Below are 17,676 nucleotides of genomic sequence, written 5' to 3' on the forward strand. Positions count from 1 at the left end.
CGCAGTGCAAAAAAGGGCTCATGTGACTTTCGCAGTTATCTGGAAATGAGCTGTCAAGGCCGTGTGATATGCAGGAAAAGATCGGCATGCACTCGGAAACCTTTCAGATGTCGATACTGTGTTCAGAAACAAAGGGCAGCTCGTCTTCTCTGTGATAAGACCTTGGCCTGCTGAGTGGGAGTCCAGCACAGATTAAGCTGTAACTACACACAAAGTACACAGATGCAGTACAGCGAATCCTTTTCCCACAATGCCTCCTCCTCCTGCTTTCGTGTACAGAGTGTGGTGTTCTGTGTAGGTATGCACTAATCCAGTATTTTGATCAGAGATCAGATTTGAATCAGCGATCTGGTTTGAGCATCAGTGACAACGAGCCAATCTGTTCAGAACAGCCCTGATCTGTCCTGTGTTTACTTTGAGTGCATTAGCGGCGGGGGATCTAATGGCGGTAGCTATGTCTGTACTTGCTAAAGGGTTCGTATTATATGTGTTTTTGGTGTTTTCTGGGTTTGACGCAGCTCTAACCACAAATGAACGGCTGCTTGAGCGTTTTGCAGGTTCTTCTCACCAGAAAACACCAACAAGTCGTGACTGAACTTTAAATTCTCGCTCTCATCTTGGTCGGGGTCATACCTCACATTAAGACCTTTTTGGATCTCTCTGCCTCTAAATTTAGGAAATGTCTGGCCAGATTTCACATTTTGCTGTCACGGTGGGCGAACATCACGAAGGACAGACAGACAGCGGCGAGGGTCGGCCTCAGTCTGCCGTTTGTCTCAGGCTGAATGAACTTGTTCTCTCTGCAGTTCGAAAGAGAGAAATTACGTTTCTCATGGTAATCAGCAGGTCAAGTGCTCCCTGCTGTGCTGTCCATTCAACAGAGTGTGAAGGAGGAGGAGGAGGAGGGGAAGCACCGTTTCTCCTCTCTCCCACACACTGACGATGTTCTTGTGAACTCCTGCACATCTCCAGGCACAAAGCAGAGTTTGATATCTCAGTTCGATCATTCGCCCTGTCTCTGTTTCTTCACCTCCTTTGGTGTTTTTTTAGGTTTGTGTGCTTATGCCACTCTGCCAGTATAACCTCTTTATAACAGCCTCTCACACATATGCCCTCCTGCTCTTGCCCTGGCTTTGACTGAATAGCCCGTTCCCCTGGAGACGGTGGTAGTTTCTGGTTGGTTGGCTTAGGGAGCCTCCTGCCATCCCTCGGCCCCACGGGGAGACAGAGAAACACTGTTCTGAGTATTTCTTGTGGTATTTAAAAAAATCTTTTGACTGTTTAGCAGACTGTCAGCGCTGTGTTAGACTGAAAGTGAAAACGCAGCAATACGAGCATGTGATTGTCAGAAGAGGACTCTCCCGTCCCCTTTGTGGAGCTGTTGTGGTGGAAACTCATCGAAGTATTTTAATGAAAATCATGCATGCAGCTCGAGAGGCTGCATCATGGAGCCATCAGTTGTTGCCCTTTTCAGTTCCTCTCAGCGTCTCTGCTCTTTCTGCAGGCATGCTGCCTATTAATGGGAAATTAGATTATTATTCACTTAGGGGTGGCCGATCAGGCCACAAGATCATATCTCTCGGGGTGGAATCGGGATACATCTAAATCAATCCTCCCCACAGATTTAGTTCAGCTCATGTGATCAGACTCGAGGCAAATCTCTCTGCTTTCTCTTTTCACTTTTTTCATATCTTTATTGGGGTTTTCATGACTTTCTTTGTTGGGTTTTGGGTCTGCTGTGCTGTTCTGTTTACAACAACAGTTACTCCTCCGAGATGTGCAGAGTCTCCTAAGTGTTTTACAACCATCTGTGCTGACCGTTAGTTCGTGTGAGGTTGAAAAGTTAGGGCAGTTCATTAAAATTAAGATTTTCTACGATGTAAATACCTTCAGATTTCTAACTCAGGCAAATATGAAATATGTTAAAGCGTGATTATTTATTGCCAGTGGTTGTTGAGATTGACTAAATCATATAATTGTGTTTGTGTTACTTGTGTTAGAAACTCCGCCCCTATTAGTCGCCCACCATGAAACACCCGCACAGGAGCAGCACGGCCAGAAGTGAAGCAAAGTAAATCTAAGACAAGTGACCGGCTCTGTTGGCTTTGAGGGTTTTGGTTTTTTTAATTTTTGCAAAGACATTTATAAAAATCTAATATTTCATATGAACTTAGTAACCTCATCCATTTATTTTTCTCTCACGTATCCGAGCCTTTCTCACCCACAGACACGTTTTTGTTTTCTGTCTTTTTACATTTACGAGCTTGCATACATGTTCTCATTCATTTCAATTGACCTCCTAAATGTGATGTTAATTGACGAGGTGAGGTTCAACATGCCACCCACGCCCATTACCAGTCATGACTCACCTGTCAGTGGAGCCAGAATCCAGGAAAAGGTCACCAACATGTAGCCACACACCTGATATTTAGACTGTAGTATTGATATTTTAACCTTTGCCTCCCTCACCCAGACCACCATACTCCAGTTCTTCTGGTGGGTCACCAAGGTTTTCCTGCTCCAGCTGAGAGACATTATTAATCCAGTGTCTGTCCTGGTCTGCCCTCACTCGGACATGCCTCGCCTAGGAGGCCTGAGATCTGTGATCTCATAATTCCTCTAGCTTTGTTTTGCTTTTGGTTGCTTCTTTACTCACAAGTGATCATCACAGCAGGTAGCACAGATTTGACCCTCCTGATCCAAAGGGATTTGCATCTCCTGGATCGAACAGAGGTTCTTATGTGGACATTTAAACTCTGCATCTCTGCGTGGCATCTTTACTTAGCTGTCCTCAGGACAAAGAGGCTGAAATTGACCCAGAGTTTTGTTTGTGTCTTTTAGGAACCATCCGTCCGGTACGGAGGAGTTTTTATGATCCAGCCTCGGGCCCGGGTCAAGGTTGGCAGTGGGAGTGGGAAAACGACGCAGGCACATGGACGCCGTATGACATGGAGGTGGCCATCGCCATCGAGAGCGCCCACAGTCGTCAGCAGCCCTGCCTCGACCTGACGCCGCTCGGCTTCTGCTACCTCATTGATTTTCAGAACATGACGCAGGTTTGTTCATGTGCACCCTGAACCTTTCTTGCAGGATGCGATCTTTATTTCTTTATTTCTGAAAATTCATTTTTCTGTCTTCCTGCAGGTGAACAGACAGAGCCAGAGGTGTCGGAGGATCCAGCGGCGTGCTGACATGGCTTACCCCATAGTGTCCGGTCCGCTCCCTGTACCTAAAGGAGGAGGTGTAGGCGCGAGCGGAGGCCTGACTGGGGCCTTGCTGGGCGTTGGGGTGTCAGGAGCCAGCATGGGGGTCGGAAGCTCTGTCTACCCTAATGGAGGATTGCCAGCCACAGCATTAGGCCAGCCTTGTTCTTGCCAGCAGTGCATGCTGGTCCTCAGTGTGAAGGCCAATACAGGAGGAGGAATACAGACTCTGGGAAGACGATCTTTAACCATGCAGCGACCCAAGAACTCAGCGCCACCCCCCTCTAAATCACTAAGTCCATCGAAATCAGCCACCCTGGGACGGGGACAGCAGCAGAACGCCAACTCCAGCTACTATCAGACGCTGCCGCACGGCCTCGCCATCTCCAAGAACACCGCCTCCCAGAGGGTGAACGCCCAGCTCTTCGCTCAGTCTCTCGCCGCCCTCACCGCTGGCACCTCCTCCATGAGGATCTCCGTGTCTTCCAGCAGGCCGCCTCCGCCGTCGCTCCCGCCACCTCAGCCCCCCACATCCAACCCGAACCCTCCGTCCGTTCCACCCAAGCATTCCTCATCTTCAGCCAGCGACTCGGTGCCAACCGCCACTCTGATCACCCCTGCCAGCAGCGTAACCACGCCTCCTTCTCCTGTGCCAACTCCATCACCGGTGGTGATGAAGCCGCAGCGGTCAGCATCATCCGCAGCGACAGTGTGCCACGCGCCTTTACCACAGCGATCAAGCTTAGCCGGCCTGAGCAGACCGGCGTTGCAGAGGATTGCCATGGCTCAGTCCAGAGCGCTCATAGCTTCAGGGTGAGTGAACGAAACACACGCAGATGGTTTGTTTTGAACTTTAGCATTTTGTTTGTGTGGAGCCAGAAGTGACCAAAATTGTACAAGAGGGTGGAACATCAAATCATGGCTCTAGTATCCAGGTGAAGAGTTAAAATCACCCATCGTACAGCTGATGAAGGAAGAAACTATCCAAAGACACCAACATGTGTTTTGGAGCAGGTGGGCAGACTGCAGCAAACTAAAACAGGGACAAAGAGTTTGTTTGTGTGCACCACATTCATAGAGCTGAGAGGCATTTAGCATGTGAAGGTCGTCTTTATTTCATTTGAATACACAACAGAAGGCTGATTTGGCGTTATATTATAATCTTCTGACTCTCATGCACCCTTATTTCTGTCCAAGTGACCTTTAAACCTGCTGTTAAGTGTTATTAGGATGGCTTTGTTGTCTGAAAATACTTTTTCTGGTAGGTCTGTATTTTTAAAATGGCCAACAATCACCTTCAGCCAGTTTCAGAAGTTTTGCAGCCTTAATTGTAGCAGCATTTCCTCTTATTTATAATAGTTTTCATCATTCAACAAAAATCTGTATTGCTTTTGGCCTTGTGGTGAACTGCAGTTTTCCCCTTTGGCTGTAGCTCAAGTAGACAGTTACATGAAAACCAGCTATAGGAAATAATCTCAAACAAAAAAAAGAGGCTTTAAAAATGTGCAGGATGTTTTCTGAACATGTGTGGATAGAGGAAAAGGGATAAAAATGCTGTGCAGTCCTACTTAAAGAGAGAAACCTGCTGTGAACATGTTTATTTGTGCTATAAAGTTGGACTTTTTAACAGTCTGTGGGGAGGAACTGCAGCTTTTCAAGCTGAACCACTAAAATTAGCAGCAGTAAGCATAGCTTAGCTCCCTAAAACTGCTCTTTCCTGCTGTTTCTCAAGTCAAATTTGGGCTACAGTTGGTCTGTTCGTCTCAGCAGACTGGCTCAGCATCTCTTTTATTCGATGTTAACTGCATGTAGTTACACAGGCTCAGTATGTGTTTACATTTTAAACAAAGTCTGTCTGTATCTCATACTCATGAATTTCCCACATTGCGCAGTCTTAATGCAGTCAAATATGTACAGACTTGCACAATGAAGTGCTCTCGTTGACAGTTTGCACTCTTGCATGTTCAAACATGCACTAACGTTGTTACAGATATGCACGCCTGAGTAAGAGCTGCTAAATATTTACACACACACACACTCTGTTTGTAATGAGTCGTGTGAGACTCTGAGTGGCTCTTTTCAGAGGTGGGATTCAGAGCTGTCTCTCTGTTAATAGTTTAGTTTCAGTATCTTAGATTTGTTTGCTCAAAACGGCCTAACTATTTTTCCCTCCTAGCAGTGGCTGACTTATAAACAGGCAGCGGTGAAAAAGAATGAGATTTGCTGTCTGGGACGTGCCTGGTGGCTTTCTTAGAAGTCTGAAAATCATATTTTTGATGGGGTTAAAGCTACAGATACTATTTAGTTTGGATTCTAGTAAAAACATATACAATGTCGAAGATTGATGTAGCTTCCAGATCTGTAAAGTGACAGAGGTGCCTTAACTCTGCATTCCTTTGAAAGGCCACCAGGGGGCGATCCCTGCGGTCACAGAAAGACTTCAGTCCTGTAGAAGTCTGTGGGAAACCGGGCCTCATCTTCCTCCCTTTGTGACCTCAGTAGACACTTTCCTGATGTTTTCTGGCCTCAGGTGTTAGTATCAGGTCATACTGAATTAAACACAAAGATCATTTCGTAAATGATGGTCCTTATCGAGTAGCGTTTACACAGGAGGCAATTTCCTCATCACATATCGCTTTGTTGCTGGCGGTGATTCCAGGTAACCTAGGTAACCCTATACTTGATTTACTATAGTGTCATATGTCAGTTAACAGAATCATCTGCTGTCATTGGTTGGCATTTTCATGGCTCACCTTCAAATAGAGAAATGTTTAATGCAGGACCCGCCCACTACATGTCACTAACTGGTTATTACGCCTGTCGTTGCTGCATGTTGTTGACTTTCCATGGTCTCTGCTGCTGGTCACATCCTGTATGGATGCCCTTTTGGAGTCTGGAATGTGTGTGCGGTTTCATATGCAGTTTTCAAAACACCCTTCATAACGAGACTTGGCTAACGCTTTGGGGTCTGTGGTAAAACATGAGTAAAATCTATATTTCCACACTAGAAATAGTCGTGTAGAATACTCGTTTATCTTATTTGAATATCCAATAAATGTTGCGCTGATGGTGCATGCAAGATCACGGTTTCAGAAAATGTAATAAAGAAGTATAATTAGAGTTTTAGACCCAACAGTAAAATAAAATACAAATAAACCAACCAGCCTCACCAAATGAATTCTGGGCTCCTTGAAATTTGAGATTTAAACCTGTTAATAGTAATGGCGGATAAATATAAACAGATTAATGCTGATAAAAAGTAAAATCAAGACCAGACTGGAGATCCAAAAGGTTAACCTGACCTTGGAACTGTTTACTTGCATTCCTGTAAACTGTGTGTCCGAGTCAAATAAATAAAATTCAGCCGAGCGTTGTGCATGTCGTCCATCTGTGAGGCGGCATCTGGAGAGCAGAGGAGAGGACGGACGAGGGAGCGTGGAGGCCGTGGGTCAGCGGCCAAAAACAAATAAATAAATAAATACGTAACAGCTTCATGGTCGCCGAAAAGGTCTGAGCACAGAGGAAACGAATCAAACGCAGCAAAGACAATCCAGAAAGTCTTGTTTACACTGACGCTCAAACTGCTGCTGGATTCATTCTGAGGCTCTTTTTTCTCTGAGAGAGAAAACTGAGTGTTCACACAGCTGAAGGTCAGTCATTTTAAGCAAGAGAGCCAATGAAGACGCATTTAAAGCTCAAAGACGTCACGGTGATATTTTCTCATGCATTGACTAACTACAAGAAAAGCCAGCAAGTGCTGACCGTTAACTTCAGACAAATTCCTCCTTTTTCATTCTCCTGAACTTCAGACTGCCACGGCTCAGTTTCCTTTTGGTTTTCATGATTTCATTTTGATCTTCTGATGCTTTACCGACTGTACTTGATTCACCTTTGCTTTACATATTCACTTATGTTCAGCTGTTGGGCCTGAAAAAAGAACATGGTAAATAAGTCTGTTTTAAATCTCGTAACCTTGTGTTAAACTTAATTACCAAACCATCATTTAAGATTACAGAAAAAGAAACGAAAGAAAAAACCTGATGTTATAACCAATCCCAGAAGGTTTATCCCGCCTACAGAACTATCTGATTGGTTTTATGGCACAAGTAAAAGCCAATTAGCCGATTATGGTGAGTTAAGGCAGCGTCAGCAGTATCGGCTACCTGTAGCTTCAGGATGTGAAAAGTGATGCCGACATGGGAGCGACTTACACTTGCACTATTTCACCCTGCAGGGGGCGACTGTTGAGCATACTACTCATTAAATAAATAAAATGCTCAAATGTGGCGGATATTTAATAAATCACGATCATGTTTGAGTCAAAAGGACATGCAGAGGGCTGACTGAGTCCACCTCCAGTAGTTGCAGAAGCAGCATTTTTGGGAAATGTGTTGCTCTTTCACCCACGTAGACTGATTTCAGTCAGTTTACAGTTACAATCAGTCTTCAGTACTGCAGCAGAGAAAAACTAAACCACAACTTTCCATGGTCTCACTCAGCAGTGACTAAAGCTTGAAACCAGTAGTTGTGTCACTCCTTTCTCAGGAAAAAGCCTTCCCCTGCACAGGAAGTGGTGCGTTTTCAGATCAACAAACAGGAATCTTACAGACTTTAAAACTGAAATCAGGCTCAGACAGTTTGAGATGTAGATTTTGATTTCTTCTCCTCCCCCCATCCGTCTCCTCCCTCCTTGCCTGTCCCGTCTCGGTGGTCGGGGGCCCCTTGGACCCTCATTGTTGGTCTCCACAGTAACCTTTGTTGGATTATCCAAGCCTGGACTGCATTAGCAGCACAATACCGAGCCTCTGCTGGGTTTCACTTCTTCTCCTCCTTCCCCCTCTCTCTCATCTCAGCTCTATTCCCTTTCCTCATATATGAATACCTTTCTCTTCATTGCAAGGAGCTGCTTTTGCTCTGCTTTTTGAGCTATTTTAAGCCTGACTTTACTTTTTTCACACTGGGTGGAGATGGTGGAATAACCCCCGGTATAGCTGCTGAAGAAGCTGAAGCTTCATATTCAGTCATTCTAGGTGGAGGAGAGGCAGACAGTGTTTGCTTATAACCCCCCAAATGACAGTGATCAAGGGTGTGTGTGTGTGTGTGTGTGTGTGTGTGTGTGTGTGTGTGTGTGTGTGTGTGTGTGTGTGTGTGTGTGTGTGGACAGCCTCTGTCTCAGACAGCGACTGAGACAAGGAGGGGAGGGGAGTCCATGACAAAGAAACGAGTCAGCAAACTGTCAAAAGATTGATCACACAGTGCTGCAAGAAATCAGGCCAACCAAACACACACACACACACAGGCGCTCCGCTGCCCGGCTGTGAAGGCATTTAACACACACACAGTAAAAGTAAATATTGACGGACCTAACAGGAGCTGCAGTGCAGAATGTCTTATCTCTCTCTCCAGAGGGGGATTGTGGGAAAACAGGACAAAGGGAGTGATTGAGTTGGGGGGGGCTGCACAGACTCAGCATACTGAGGAAAAATGAAGCCAAAGTCGGGGGTGAGACAAGGACGGGGACAAAGGGGCGACACCTGTTTAGCTCACCAACAGGTTGCAGTTTTTAGCTTGAGCGGCCTGTAGGGGGAGCTGTAAGCACAGACAGGCTGAGCTCAGTCTCATCTGGTGCTTTTCACACACTCACACAAATGATAGAGGTTTTTATTTGGTCATTATCTGCAGGTTTGGGGGGGGGGGGGGGGGGGTTGAAAATAACAACAAACCCAACCATAAAAAAAAGCAAATTATCGATTAAAAAAAAGTCCTAAAGATGAACAAATTCCAAGATAAACACAAAACAAAAACAGACATGAAGTGGGGAAAAATAACGACGGAGCAACATGGAGAGAACAGGATGGTGTGACTGTGCACACGCCGCGCCCTGAGTGAGGTTTGTGACCTCACGGTGATGTGACGGTGACCAGGCTCCAGTCATCGGTGTCGTGTTTCACCGTGTCCATTAAACTGCGGTCAGATTAACCATAAATTATTCATCACCAATCAGAAACACTCGGTTATGTTATTTTATATGAATTACAATGTATCCGTTTCTTTCTAAAACTAGAAAAGTGAAGTAATATTGTTCCTGGACAAAGATTTCTTTTCTTATTAGTTTACTATATTTCTCATAGGTTTTCTCATAAATTTGCGATTTCTTGCTAATAAATTTGTTTTTTTCCTTATTATTGTTTTTCTTTTATCCCTTATTTTTCCAGCATTTTTTCTCACACATTTAGAAATGTCTTGTATTAAATTTACAATTTTCTTCTTGTAAATTGGCAATTTTTTCTTTTCTAATTTGATTTTTTTCTCTTAAATTAATATTGAAACATGGTACCAGGAACAAAAGTCTGCTCACATTTGCCTTAATCAATCTTTCAGCTGCAGGAGAAAGTTGAACCTCGAGGAGTGACGAGTGAGCCGAGACAGCCAGACCAAACATGTCTGCGTTATACATTTACACCAATTACAGAGTTAAACTCGGGGCAGCTCCGACAGCCTCTTTAGAACATTCACATAACTTCATCATGAATATTTCTGAACCTCTGATCGAGCCTGCCATTATTCATTCAGCACATGCCCTTCCTTCTCCCAGCATGCATTTAAAATGTCGCACAACCCGTCCAGCACTTTCTGTCACATCAATTTTTTTTAAAGCAGAGGAAGCCTGCTCGGGTGTGTGTGTCTGTAAGTGAGTGTGTTATTGTCTGCTGTCTAAATCAGTCCAGCTGATGACCATCTGGGCCCGAGGGGAGCGGGAGGAGCAGCGGCGGAGGGATGGAGGGATGGAGGTGAAACAAAGCCGAGGGAGGGTGTGATCTGGTGGGAAGCAGGCAGAGGGGAGGAGGGCGGTTTGAGGTCGTGGGGGGTCAAGAGACTCGTCTCATTCATCCCCTTTCCCCCCCAGGCGCACACTCGGTTTTTTCTTTTTGAAAAGTCTCTTTCTTTGCTGCTCGTATTTCCATCGGCGCTCACGGGCTTCCTGCGTCTGCCCGATTACTTCCTCCTCTCCCAGGAGAGTGGACTTAGATGGAGATGAAGATAATATTAGTTCTGTTTTTATTCATAATTATGATGTACCTGTTGTTGGGCTGATACCAACACAGAGATGTGATGAGCTCTTCAACACGCAGCATTTTAGAGAGTTTTCCAGGACACACAGCTCTCTGAGTACCCTCCTAAGTACAGAGGTGTCTGCAGAAAGAAGAGAGATTTTCCTTTGAATTACAGTTCAGTGAAATTCCCTTTAAGGAAGAAGTGTGACCCTTCAAGATAAAGCTGAGATTTTTCCTTCAGGAGATGCAGTGTGGAATAAAGGCAGTCAGCACATCAGTGGGGCAGCTGGAAAGTGTGTTAAGTTGAAGTCCACGAGGCTTATCCTCCTGCTAACACAGCAGCTTATTAAATATTAATAGATCCCGTGAGAAGCAACCAGCGATTAGCGCCCGCGTGTGTGTGTGTGTGAGATTCCTGCCGTCGTTGTCACTCGCCGACTTGATCCGGTGCAGATCCAACATGGTGTCGGTGTTTCCCCTCTGTCATCAGCGAGCACGCTGCTACTCGCGTGTTGTCATAAATAAATCTTTAAGAGCTTAAACGACTTTGAGTGCACACGACAGCAGAGCGCTCATTTGACACGCTGAGCTCGTTAACGCAGATGGAAATATGACGAGATTACGACGTGATAGTCGTCCTGCTACACACAGCAGTTGGATTATTGTTAAAATAGACCTTTCATGTGAACTGATGTGATTCAGTTGTTGGTCCTCAAAATGCACTGATGGATTCTGCTGGAGGAGGATGAGGGATGGGCATTGCGAGGATTTATCAGTACCAGTATAACTCGACACTGATTCTTCTTGTATATTGAAATAACGTAACTGAATAAAATGGATCGGATGTCTGATCCAGCTCATTGCATCACCATTGATTATGCTGTCCACGTTCTTATGAGACACTGGGAAGTTCACCGGTGATATTTTACTCATCTCAGCCTCATAATCAGCAGGTGTGACACATTTTTGCACGCTGAACACCACCACACTCTGCACTGGATAAATCCAGCCTGTGAAAATATGATCCTGCGTGTAAAAATGGCTGTAATTCTTACACAGTAAATGCAAGACTTTTGTTAAACTCTTTGAGTTAAAGCTCAAGTTTGGACTTTGAACACATCTTGATTGTTTAATTTAAAATCTTCTGTGTTGATTTTCTTTGTTGGCACATTGTCCAAAAGTTTATGGGCTGTCAGAGCTGACGGCTGCTGCCTCGGGCTGTAATGATGTGTACAGGGATGTGGGTGCACTACGTGCCTCATACTGCCTTAAATAAGTTAATACATGAAGTGAGTGGAGGGCTGACTGCACGCTAAGCAGGATTGATCCGTTCATCGTTAAGGCAAAGAGTCTGTTTGTGTCAGTGCGTTATCCTGCTTTAAAAAACAACAGCCGTCTGTTTTAAGCTTGAGAAAGTTAAACCTGTCCTAAAGCTTTTTAAAAACCAAATCAAAGTCTCGGGGATTTTCCTTTGGGCACCAAATTATTCATATGCGGGGAAAACGATAAATCTCATCTGGTACTTCTTACAAAACAAAATTTCTTTGTATCAAAATCAGTAGAAAAAAATTAAAACTTGAGCTGTTTGAGTGAATATTGGTATCATTTTAAAAAACGGTGACTCTGTTTGTGGTAGGAGAAATAACACGACTGCACACAAGCAGCTTCGGTCATCGTGTGTGAGAGCTGAAGGCAGAAAGTGTGTTCAGTGTTGTGTTATTCGTGTTTGGAGGTTCTTGGTATTCGAGTGCGTATGTTTACTCTTCTTCTCCTCACACCTTCTGTTTATCTGCTTATAAGCGTGAACAAACACCTCTCACACACTTCCTGATGCACACAGATAGCAGTGAGTCACTCGCTCGTGCGTGGTCATGCGTCGCTGAGTGAGGTAGGTGAAAGCTGCTTAGTGGCCTGTTAAAGCTTAACCAGCAACAGGAAACAGCAGATCATCGCTGCCGTCTCTCAGGCCTGTCGCACGTTCCCTGTTTGCATTTGTGTCGTGGCAGGGGGAGCCAAGCCAGCCCCTTCGATAGCTCAGTTGGTAGAGCGGAGGACTGTAGAGGCTGATCACAGTGATCCTTAGGTCGCTGGTTCGAATCCGGCTCGAAGGAGGTGCTCTGTTTTCTCTCCTGTAGAGGACAGAGCTGGGACACAACACTGGATTTTGAGTGTTTGCTCAGTGTGTGTAAAACATGGAAGTCACTACCGGTTTGTTATTCTGCGTTCCAGATACCTCAGAACTCGGATGTCAGAAGCACGTTCAAGGAAAAGTGTTATTTAGAGAGTCAAAAATACACAACAGTGAGAGTACAGAATAAAGCTTACTGTTCAGTGCTGCCATCGTGGAGCATCTGCTCCAACTGTCTGAGTTGCTCCGCCAAAAACTTAAGGAACGCATCGTTAAGCCCAGTCTATCAGCTGTGTGGTCATCAAGCTGGAAAAACAGAAGACAGACGGATGATGGATGGCTTAAAATGAAACGCAACTAATGAAAGCAACATAAAAAATGACGTTATTCTTTATTTTACTCGTCTTTTATGTCATCAGAAGAGTGAAAGAAGTCAGTGTGGTAGAACGTGACCTAAGCAGCTGAAGAATGGCAGGAGACAGAAGCTGTCCATTTATTCACCATTTTATGACCAAACAATATTTACAAAAAAATAAATAAGAAACTCAACTCCATAGCTAACTCAGTTCGAATAAACATAACTGGAGTTAAATCAGGTCAAACTGCACACAGCTACACTGACCTGGTCATCCCCCCAAACACCTGCTTTCATCTGCTTAAATAGTCCACTCAGCCCTGGACTAATCCATTAGGTATGTAAGGCAAACATTTCTATACTCAAACCTGTACAGCTACTCTTTCCAAGCAATCAAACTCTGCAGTGTGTAGTCGATACATATTACAACAAATCCATTTCTCTATAAACACTCTGAAATCAGCTTTATCAAATAACACTCGGTCTCTTCTTGTGACCTTGTGACCCCTTCCTGATTAACCAGGAAGCTATAAATACAGGAAGTGAAAGTACATTTCCTCCTTTTGCTCCTGGAACAGAGGTGGGTAAGGTGAGTTCAAACTAAACCGTTTAACAGTTGAAATAAACAACCTGTTAACTTACCAAACTTGTCAGATTTAAACCAGGATGTTATGTTACATAATCTGTAAAAGTGCAAAACATAAACAGACCCGGGATAGTACATGTTTGCCTATTACAGAGTAGATATGAGAGTTACAGATTTCAAAATGGGCTTTGGTCGTTTTAAATCTGGTGATTGAATGTTAAAACAAGCTTGTTGAGCGATCTGCAGGGTGTAAATATCAGAATAATAAAAGTAACAATCTGTTAACATAATAAGACTTCCTGGACAGTCTGTTGTAAGCTGTAGTATTTTCAGTTTTCACCTGACCTGAGGCTTCAGTGTGAAACAAAAACAGAAAAAACATTGATTATTAGAAAGAAATTCACTGGTGTGAGTCAGTCAGTGTGTGTCTCTGCAAGGTGGTGATGACGATGGGCTTCGTGACGAGGCAGGTAATCCCAGCAAGCAGCTGTGTGACGTCCATCTCTTTGAGCTCAGTGAGCAGATGGAAACTCCGAGGATTAGCTCTCATAAACACACACACACCCCCGGCAGTCCTGCACACACTCCTCCAAACAAAACGGTGCACAGAGGAAGAAGACGCGTACGTGACACATCGAGGAGATAAAAATAACGAGTGAATTTCTTCTTTATTTGGTTCCATTTCTGTCTCTCTGCGCGTTTACCTGTGTGAAAATGACAGTCATCAGTTTTTCTTAGTGAGTATTGAGGTTTAGTGTGTGATCTGAGCGCCTGTGAGGAAGCGTGGAAACACATCGGGCTAAATGGTTGTCTTCTTCTCCTGCAGCGTGCCCACCGTCCCGGTGAAGAACCTCAACGGATCCAGTCCTGTTCACCCTGCACTGGCCGGTAAGAATTATTCAAGACATTCAAATATCTCAATACAGCTACACGAGGGAAACCAAATAACTGGCCGTTTATTGCAATATAAACGGGATCCACGACTTTGAACAGTCTGCTGTTACCAGTAACATCATTAGCACATAAGTAGGTCAGGATCTGATGGCAGGTGTCCTTCTGTACAGTCTGCCGGTCACCTTTTCATAATTCCTGTGCTCCACCACCAGATTTTTCCATGGCTGACTATCTAATTTTTATAAATATTTGAGTATATCTCTTCCTCCCCTCACCCCAACCGGTCGCAGCAGATGGCCCCGCCCCTCCCTGAGCCTGGTTCTTCCTGTTAAAAGAAAGTTTTTCCTTCCCACTGTGCTTGCTCATAGGGGGGTCATATGATTGTTGGGTTTTTCTGTGTATGTAATGTTGCAGGGTCTACCTTACAATCTAAATGCACCTTGAGGCGACTGTTGTTGTGATTTGGCGCTGTATAAATAAAATTGAATTGAATATAAACAACTTTAGCGTTAGTAAGAATGCAGAAACCACAGCGCTCTTCTCACAGACTGTTTCTTTCGGTTGTGTTTCAGGGATCACGGGAATCCTGATGAGTGCTGCCGCTCTGCCCGTGTGTTTGACCAGGCCTCCGAAGCTCGTGCTTCACCCTCCGCCTGTTAGCAAGAGCGACGTCAAGCCGGTGCCCGGCTTCGGCCACTGCTGCAGGAAGACCACCAAGAAACAGGCTCGCAAAGGTACGCGTGGTGATCTCTCCATTTTGACCTCTCAGCTTTCACAGTTGTAGAGATGTTGAACCATCAGCCGCAGGTTTCATCCCGTCGTCTCCCGTCCTTCTCTCTGTACGCAGGTAAAACTCCAGAGGAGGTGGTGAAGAAGTACCTGCAAAAAGTAAAAAGTCCACCAGAGGAGGTGAGACCTCAGTTTTTTTATCATGAAATTCCATACCACGTGCAGAGATAAAGGGGAATGAGCCTTTCCTCTGTCTGAATATTTCCCAGGACTGCACCATCTGCATGGAGCCACTGGGGGGCCCGTCTGGATACAAGGGTCCAGGGGTGGGGCCTGTGTCCAGGGCGGAGTCAGTTGGACGGCTGGCACAGTGCGGGCACCAGTACCACTTCCAGTGTCTGGTGGCCATGTATAATAACGGCAACAAGGACGGCAGGTTAGAACCAGACCACGCTCCTCATCCTCTCAGGTTTTAGGAAAGTCCTTCGTTTAATGGATCTGCTTCCTCCTCTCTTCAGTCTCCAGTGTCCCACCTGTAAAACCATCTACGGCGTGAAGACTGGAAACCAGCCGGCAGGGAAGATGGAATACCATGTCATCCCACACTCTTTACCGGGCCACCCCGACTGCAAAACCATACGCATCATCTACAACATCCCACCAGGCATTCAGGTACCTCCAACACTTCAAACACCTGGACCAGCGGCCCTGTTTGGCCCTCACAGGTGGCGTTTGACACCCTCTAACGTTGCTCCTCTCCTTTCAGGGACCAGAGCACCCGAATCCAGGGAAGCCCTTCACTGCCAGAGGCTTTCCCCGACACTGCTACCTCCCAGACAGCGAGAAAGGACGCAAGGTAACCACCAACAGACGTCCATTCGTCCCGCTGTCAGATTTGTTTAGTGTTAGATGGTTTCGGTTTGGGTCGCCCAGTTTTGGAGATGTCTGCTGTAGAGATGGACACCTCACTTCAGTATAATTAAGCTCAAAGTAGAATGGGAGGCGGAGACTTCTGCTACCAGGCTCCTCTCCCGAGGTACCACCTCTGTCTGGGTGACCCCTTTGTTGTCCTGCTAAATGCTCAAGCTGATGGGGGACTTCCCATGATGCACTGGGCATTTCAATTGGTTAGTTTATGGCCTGGTAAATGGCCTGCATTTGTATAGCGCTTTTCTAGTCCATAGGACCCCAAAGCGCTTTACACTACATTCAGTCATTCACCCATTCACACACACATTCACACACTGGCGATAGCAAGCTACGTTGTAGCCACAGCTGCCCTGGGGCGCACTGACAGAGGCGAGGCTGCCGGACACAGGCGCCACCGGGCCCTCTGACCACCACCACTGGTGGTGGTCAGAGGGTTTAGTCCGTTACTTCCTCCCCACTTTACCAAGGTCTTGTCACTGTGGGGGCTATCTTATTGGTTTTCTCTCTCTGATACCTCACAGTGTACAGTGCCTATAACCAGTCTGCAGTCAGCGGGGAAAATATGGATGTTTGATTTTAGGCTGGGCTGAATCTCTAATTTTTTTTCACCTCTCAGGTACTCAGACTGCTCCTGGTAGCGTGGGACCGCAGGTTGATCTTCTCAGTGGGTACTTCAAGCACTACAGGAGAGTCGGACACCGTCATCTGGAACGAGGTAACTTCAGACCTAAGAGTGAATCGGATTGGTTGTTAGTTTGTGATGTAAAGACTGACACGTTCTCCCGTCGCTTCCCTTCATTTTAAGGTCCATCATAAGACGGAGTTCGGCTCCAACCTGACGGGCCACGGCTTCCCCGACCCCGGACACCTCGACAACGTCCTGGAAGAGCTGCGAGCTCAGGGCATCACAGAGGACGACGCACTGATGGAGAAGTGAGAGGGCAACGCGAGAGGAGGAGACGGAGGGTGGAAGGGAAGAGGAGGCGGCTGAACCATGAAAATAATAGGAGGAGGAGGAGGAGACAGAATCTCTCTGCCAGCAGTTAGCAGGGGGCGCAGGGCGATTTGGGGTAACGGGGGATGCTGAATTTGTTTAGTCACATCAACCGCAGTGAGTGGAAGTTTGAAGAAGCAGCAGCAGCTCTAGAAAAGCCAGAGTGACGAGGAGGAAGAGGTGGATTTAGGTACTAAACGACAGCGGTCAGAGTGAATCCGTACTAATAATAAAAATAAGTTTACTTTACTGGGAAAGAGTCAAAAAAGAAGGAAAAAAAGTTAGAGCAGTTCAATAAAAACTGGGAGAGGAAGGACAAAGAGAGGAAGACTACGGAGCAGCTTGGGGCTGTAAGGACAGAGGGAGGAGGGGCAGCAGGAAGAACGAGGGATGGTGCACGGACGTAGCGTAGGATAGGAGTAGAGTAACACTAACTTTTCGGAGAGGCTGAGTGCTGCCTTTGTTCAAACCACCTGCTCGCCTGCGGTTGAAGTGCAGTGCTGCGGCGCCCCCTGGCGGATTTTCTTTTGAACTACATGTCAGTCTGCAGGCTGAGTTATCCACTTTATTTCCTCATTGTTACTATAGTCCTCCTCATTTAGTTATTCCATATTTTACCTCTTAACCTGATGGTTTTACACGAGCTCAGCTCTGTGTGATCATGTGTGTGTGAAATGACTAAAGACCAAACCGACCCCCGCTCACCTGCTGGGCGCCTTCGGAGTCTTACTATCGAGCCACTGTGGTACGAGTTAACCTTAGACACAGGTACCATTTTCTTTATTTCATTCTTTTGTTCCTG

At 45.7% G+C, this 17,676-nt stretch overlaps 1 protein-coding gene and 1 non-coding gene across 3 annotated transcripts in view; both read left to right on the top strand.

Moving 5' to 3' along the window:
* Positions 1–17,425, top strand: part of LOC113023568 (E3 ubiquitin-protein ligase DTX4-like) — a 43,624-nt gene extending 26,199 nt beyond the window's left edge. For both annotated transcript variants that reach the window (XM_026169684.2, XM_026169685.2), the window contains exons 3-12: positions 2,842–3,056; positions 3,145–4,016; positions 14,154–14,215; positions 14,794–14,955; positions 15,069–15,130; positions 15,220–15,386; positions 15,469–15,622; positions 15,717–15,806; positions 16,497–16,595; positions 16,686–17,425. In XM_026169684.2, coding sequence (XP_026025469.1) covers positions 2,842–3,056; positions 3,145–4,016; positions 14,154–14,215; positions 14,794–14,955; positions 15,069–15,130; positions 15,220–15,386; positions 15,469–15,622; positions 15,717–15,806; positions 16,497–16,595; positions 16,686–16,817 — 2,015 coding nt within the window. In that variant the 3' untranslated portion in view covers positions 16,818–17,425. The remainder of the gene's footprint in view (positions 1–2,841; positions 3,057–3,144; positions 4,017–14,153; positions 14,216–14,793; positions 14,956–15,068; positions 15,131–15,219; positions 15,387–15,468; positions 15,623–15,716; positions 15,807–16,496; positions 16,596–16,685) is intronic.
* On the top strand, positions 12,282–12,369 carry trnay-gua (transfer RNA tyrosine (anticodon GUA)). Its single transcript is given in 2 exon segments — positions 12,282–12,318; positions 12,334–12,369. It is a non-coding gene; the product is annotated as a tRNA-Tyr (tRNA).
* Positions 17,426–17,676: the final 251 nt, after the last annotated feature.

Source organism: Astatotilapia calliptera, chromosome 6, assembly GCF_964374335.1.
Source record: "Astatotilapia calliptera chromosome 6, fAstCal68.1, whole genome shotgun sequence".
Lineage (NCBI taxonomy): Eukaryota > Metazoa > Chordata > Actinopteri > Cichliformes > Cichlidae > Astatotilapia > Astatotilapia calliptera.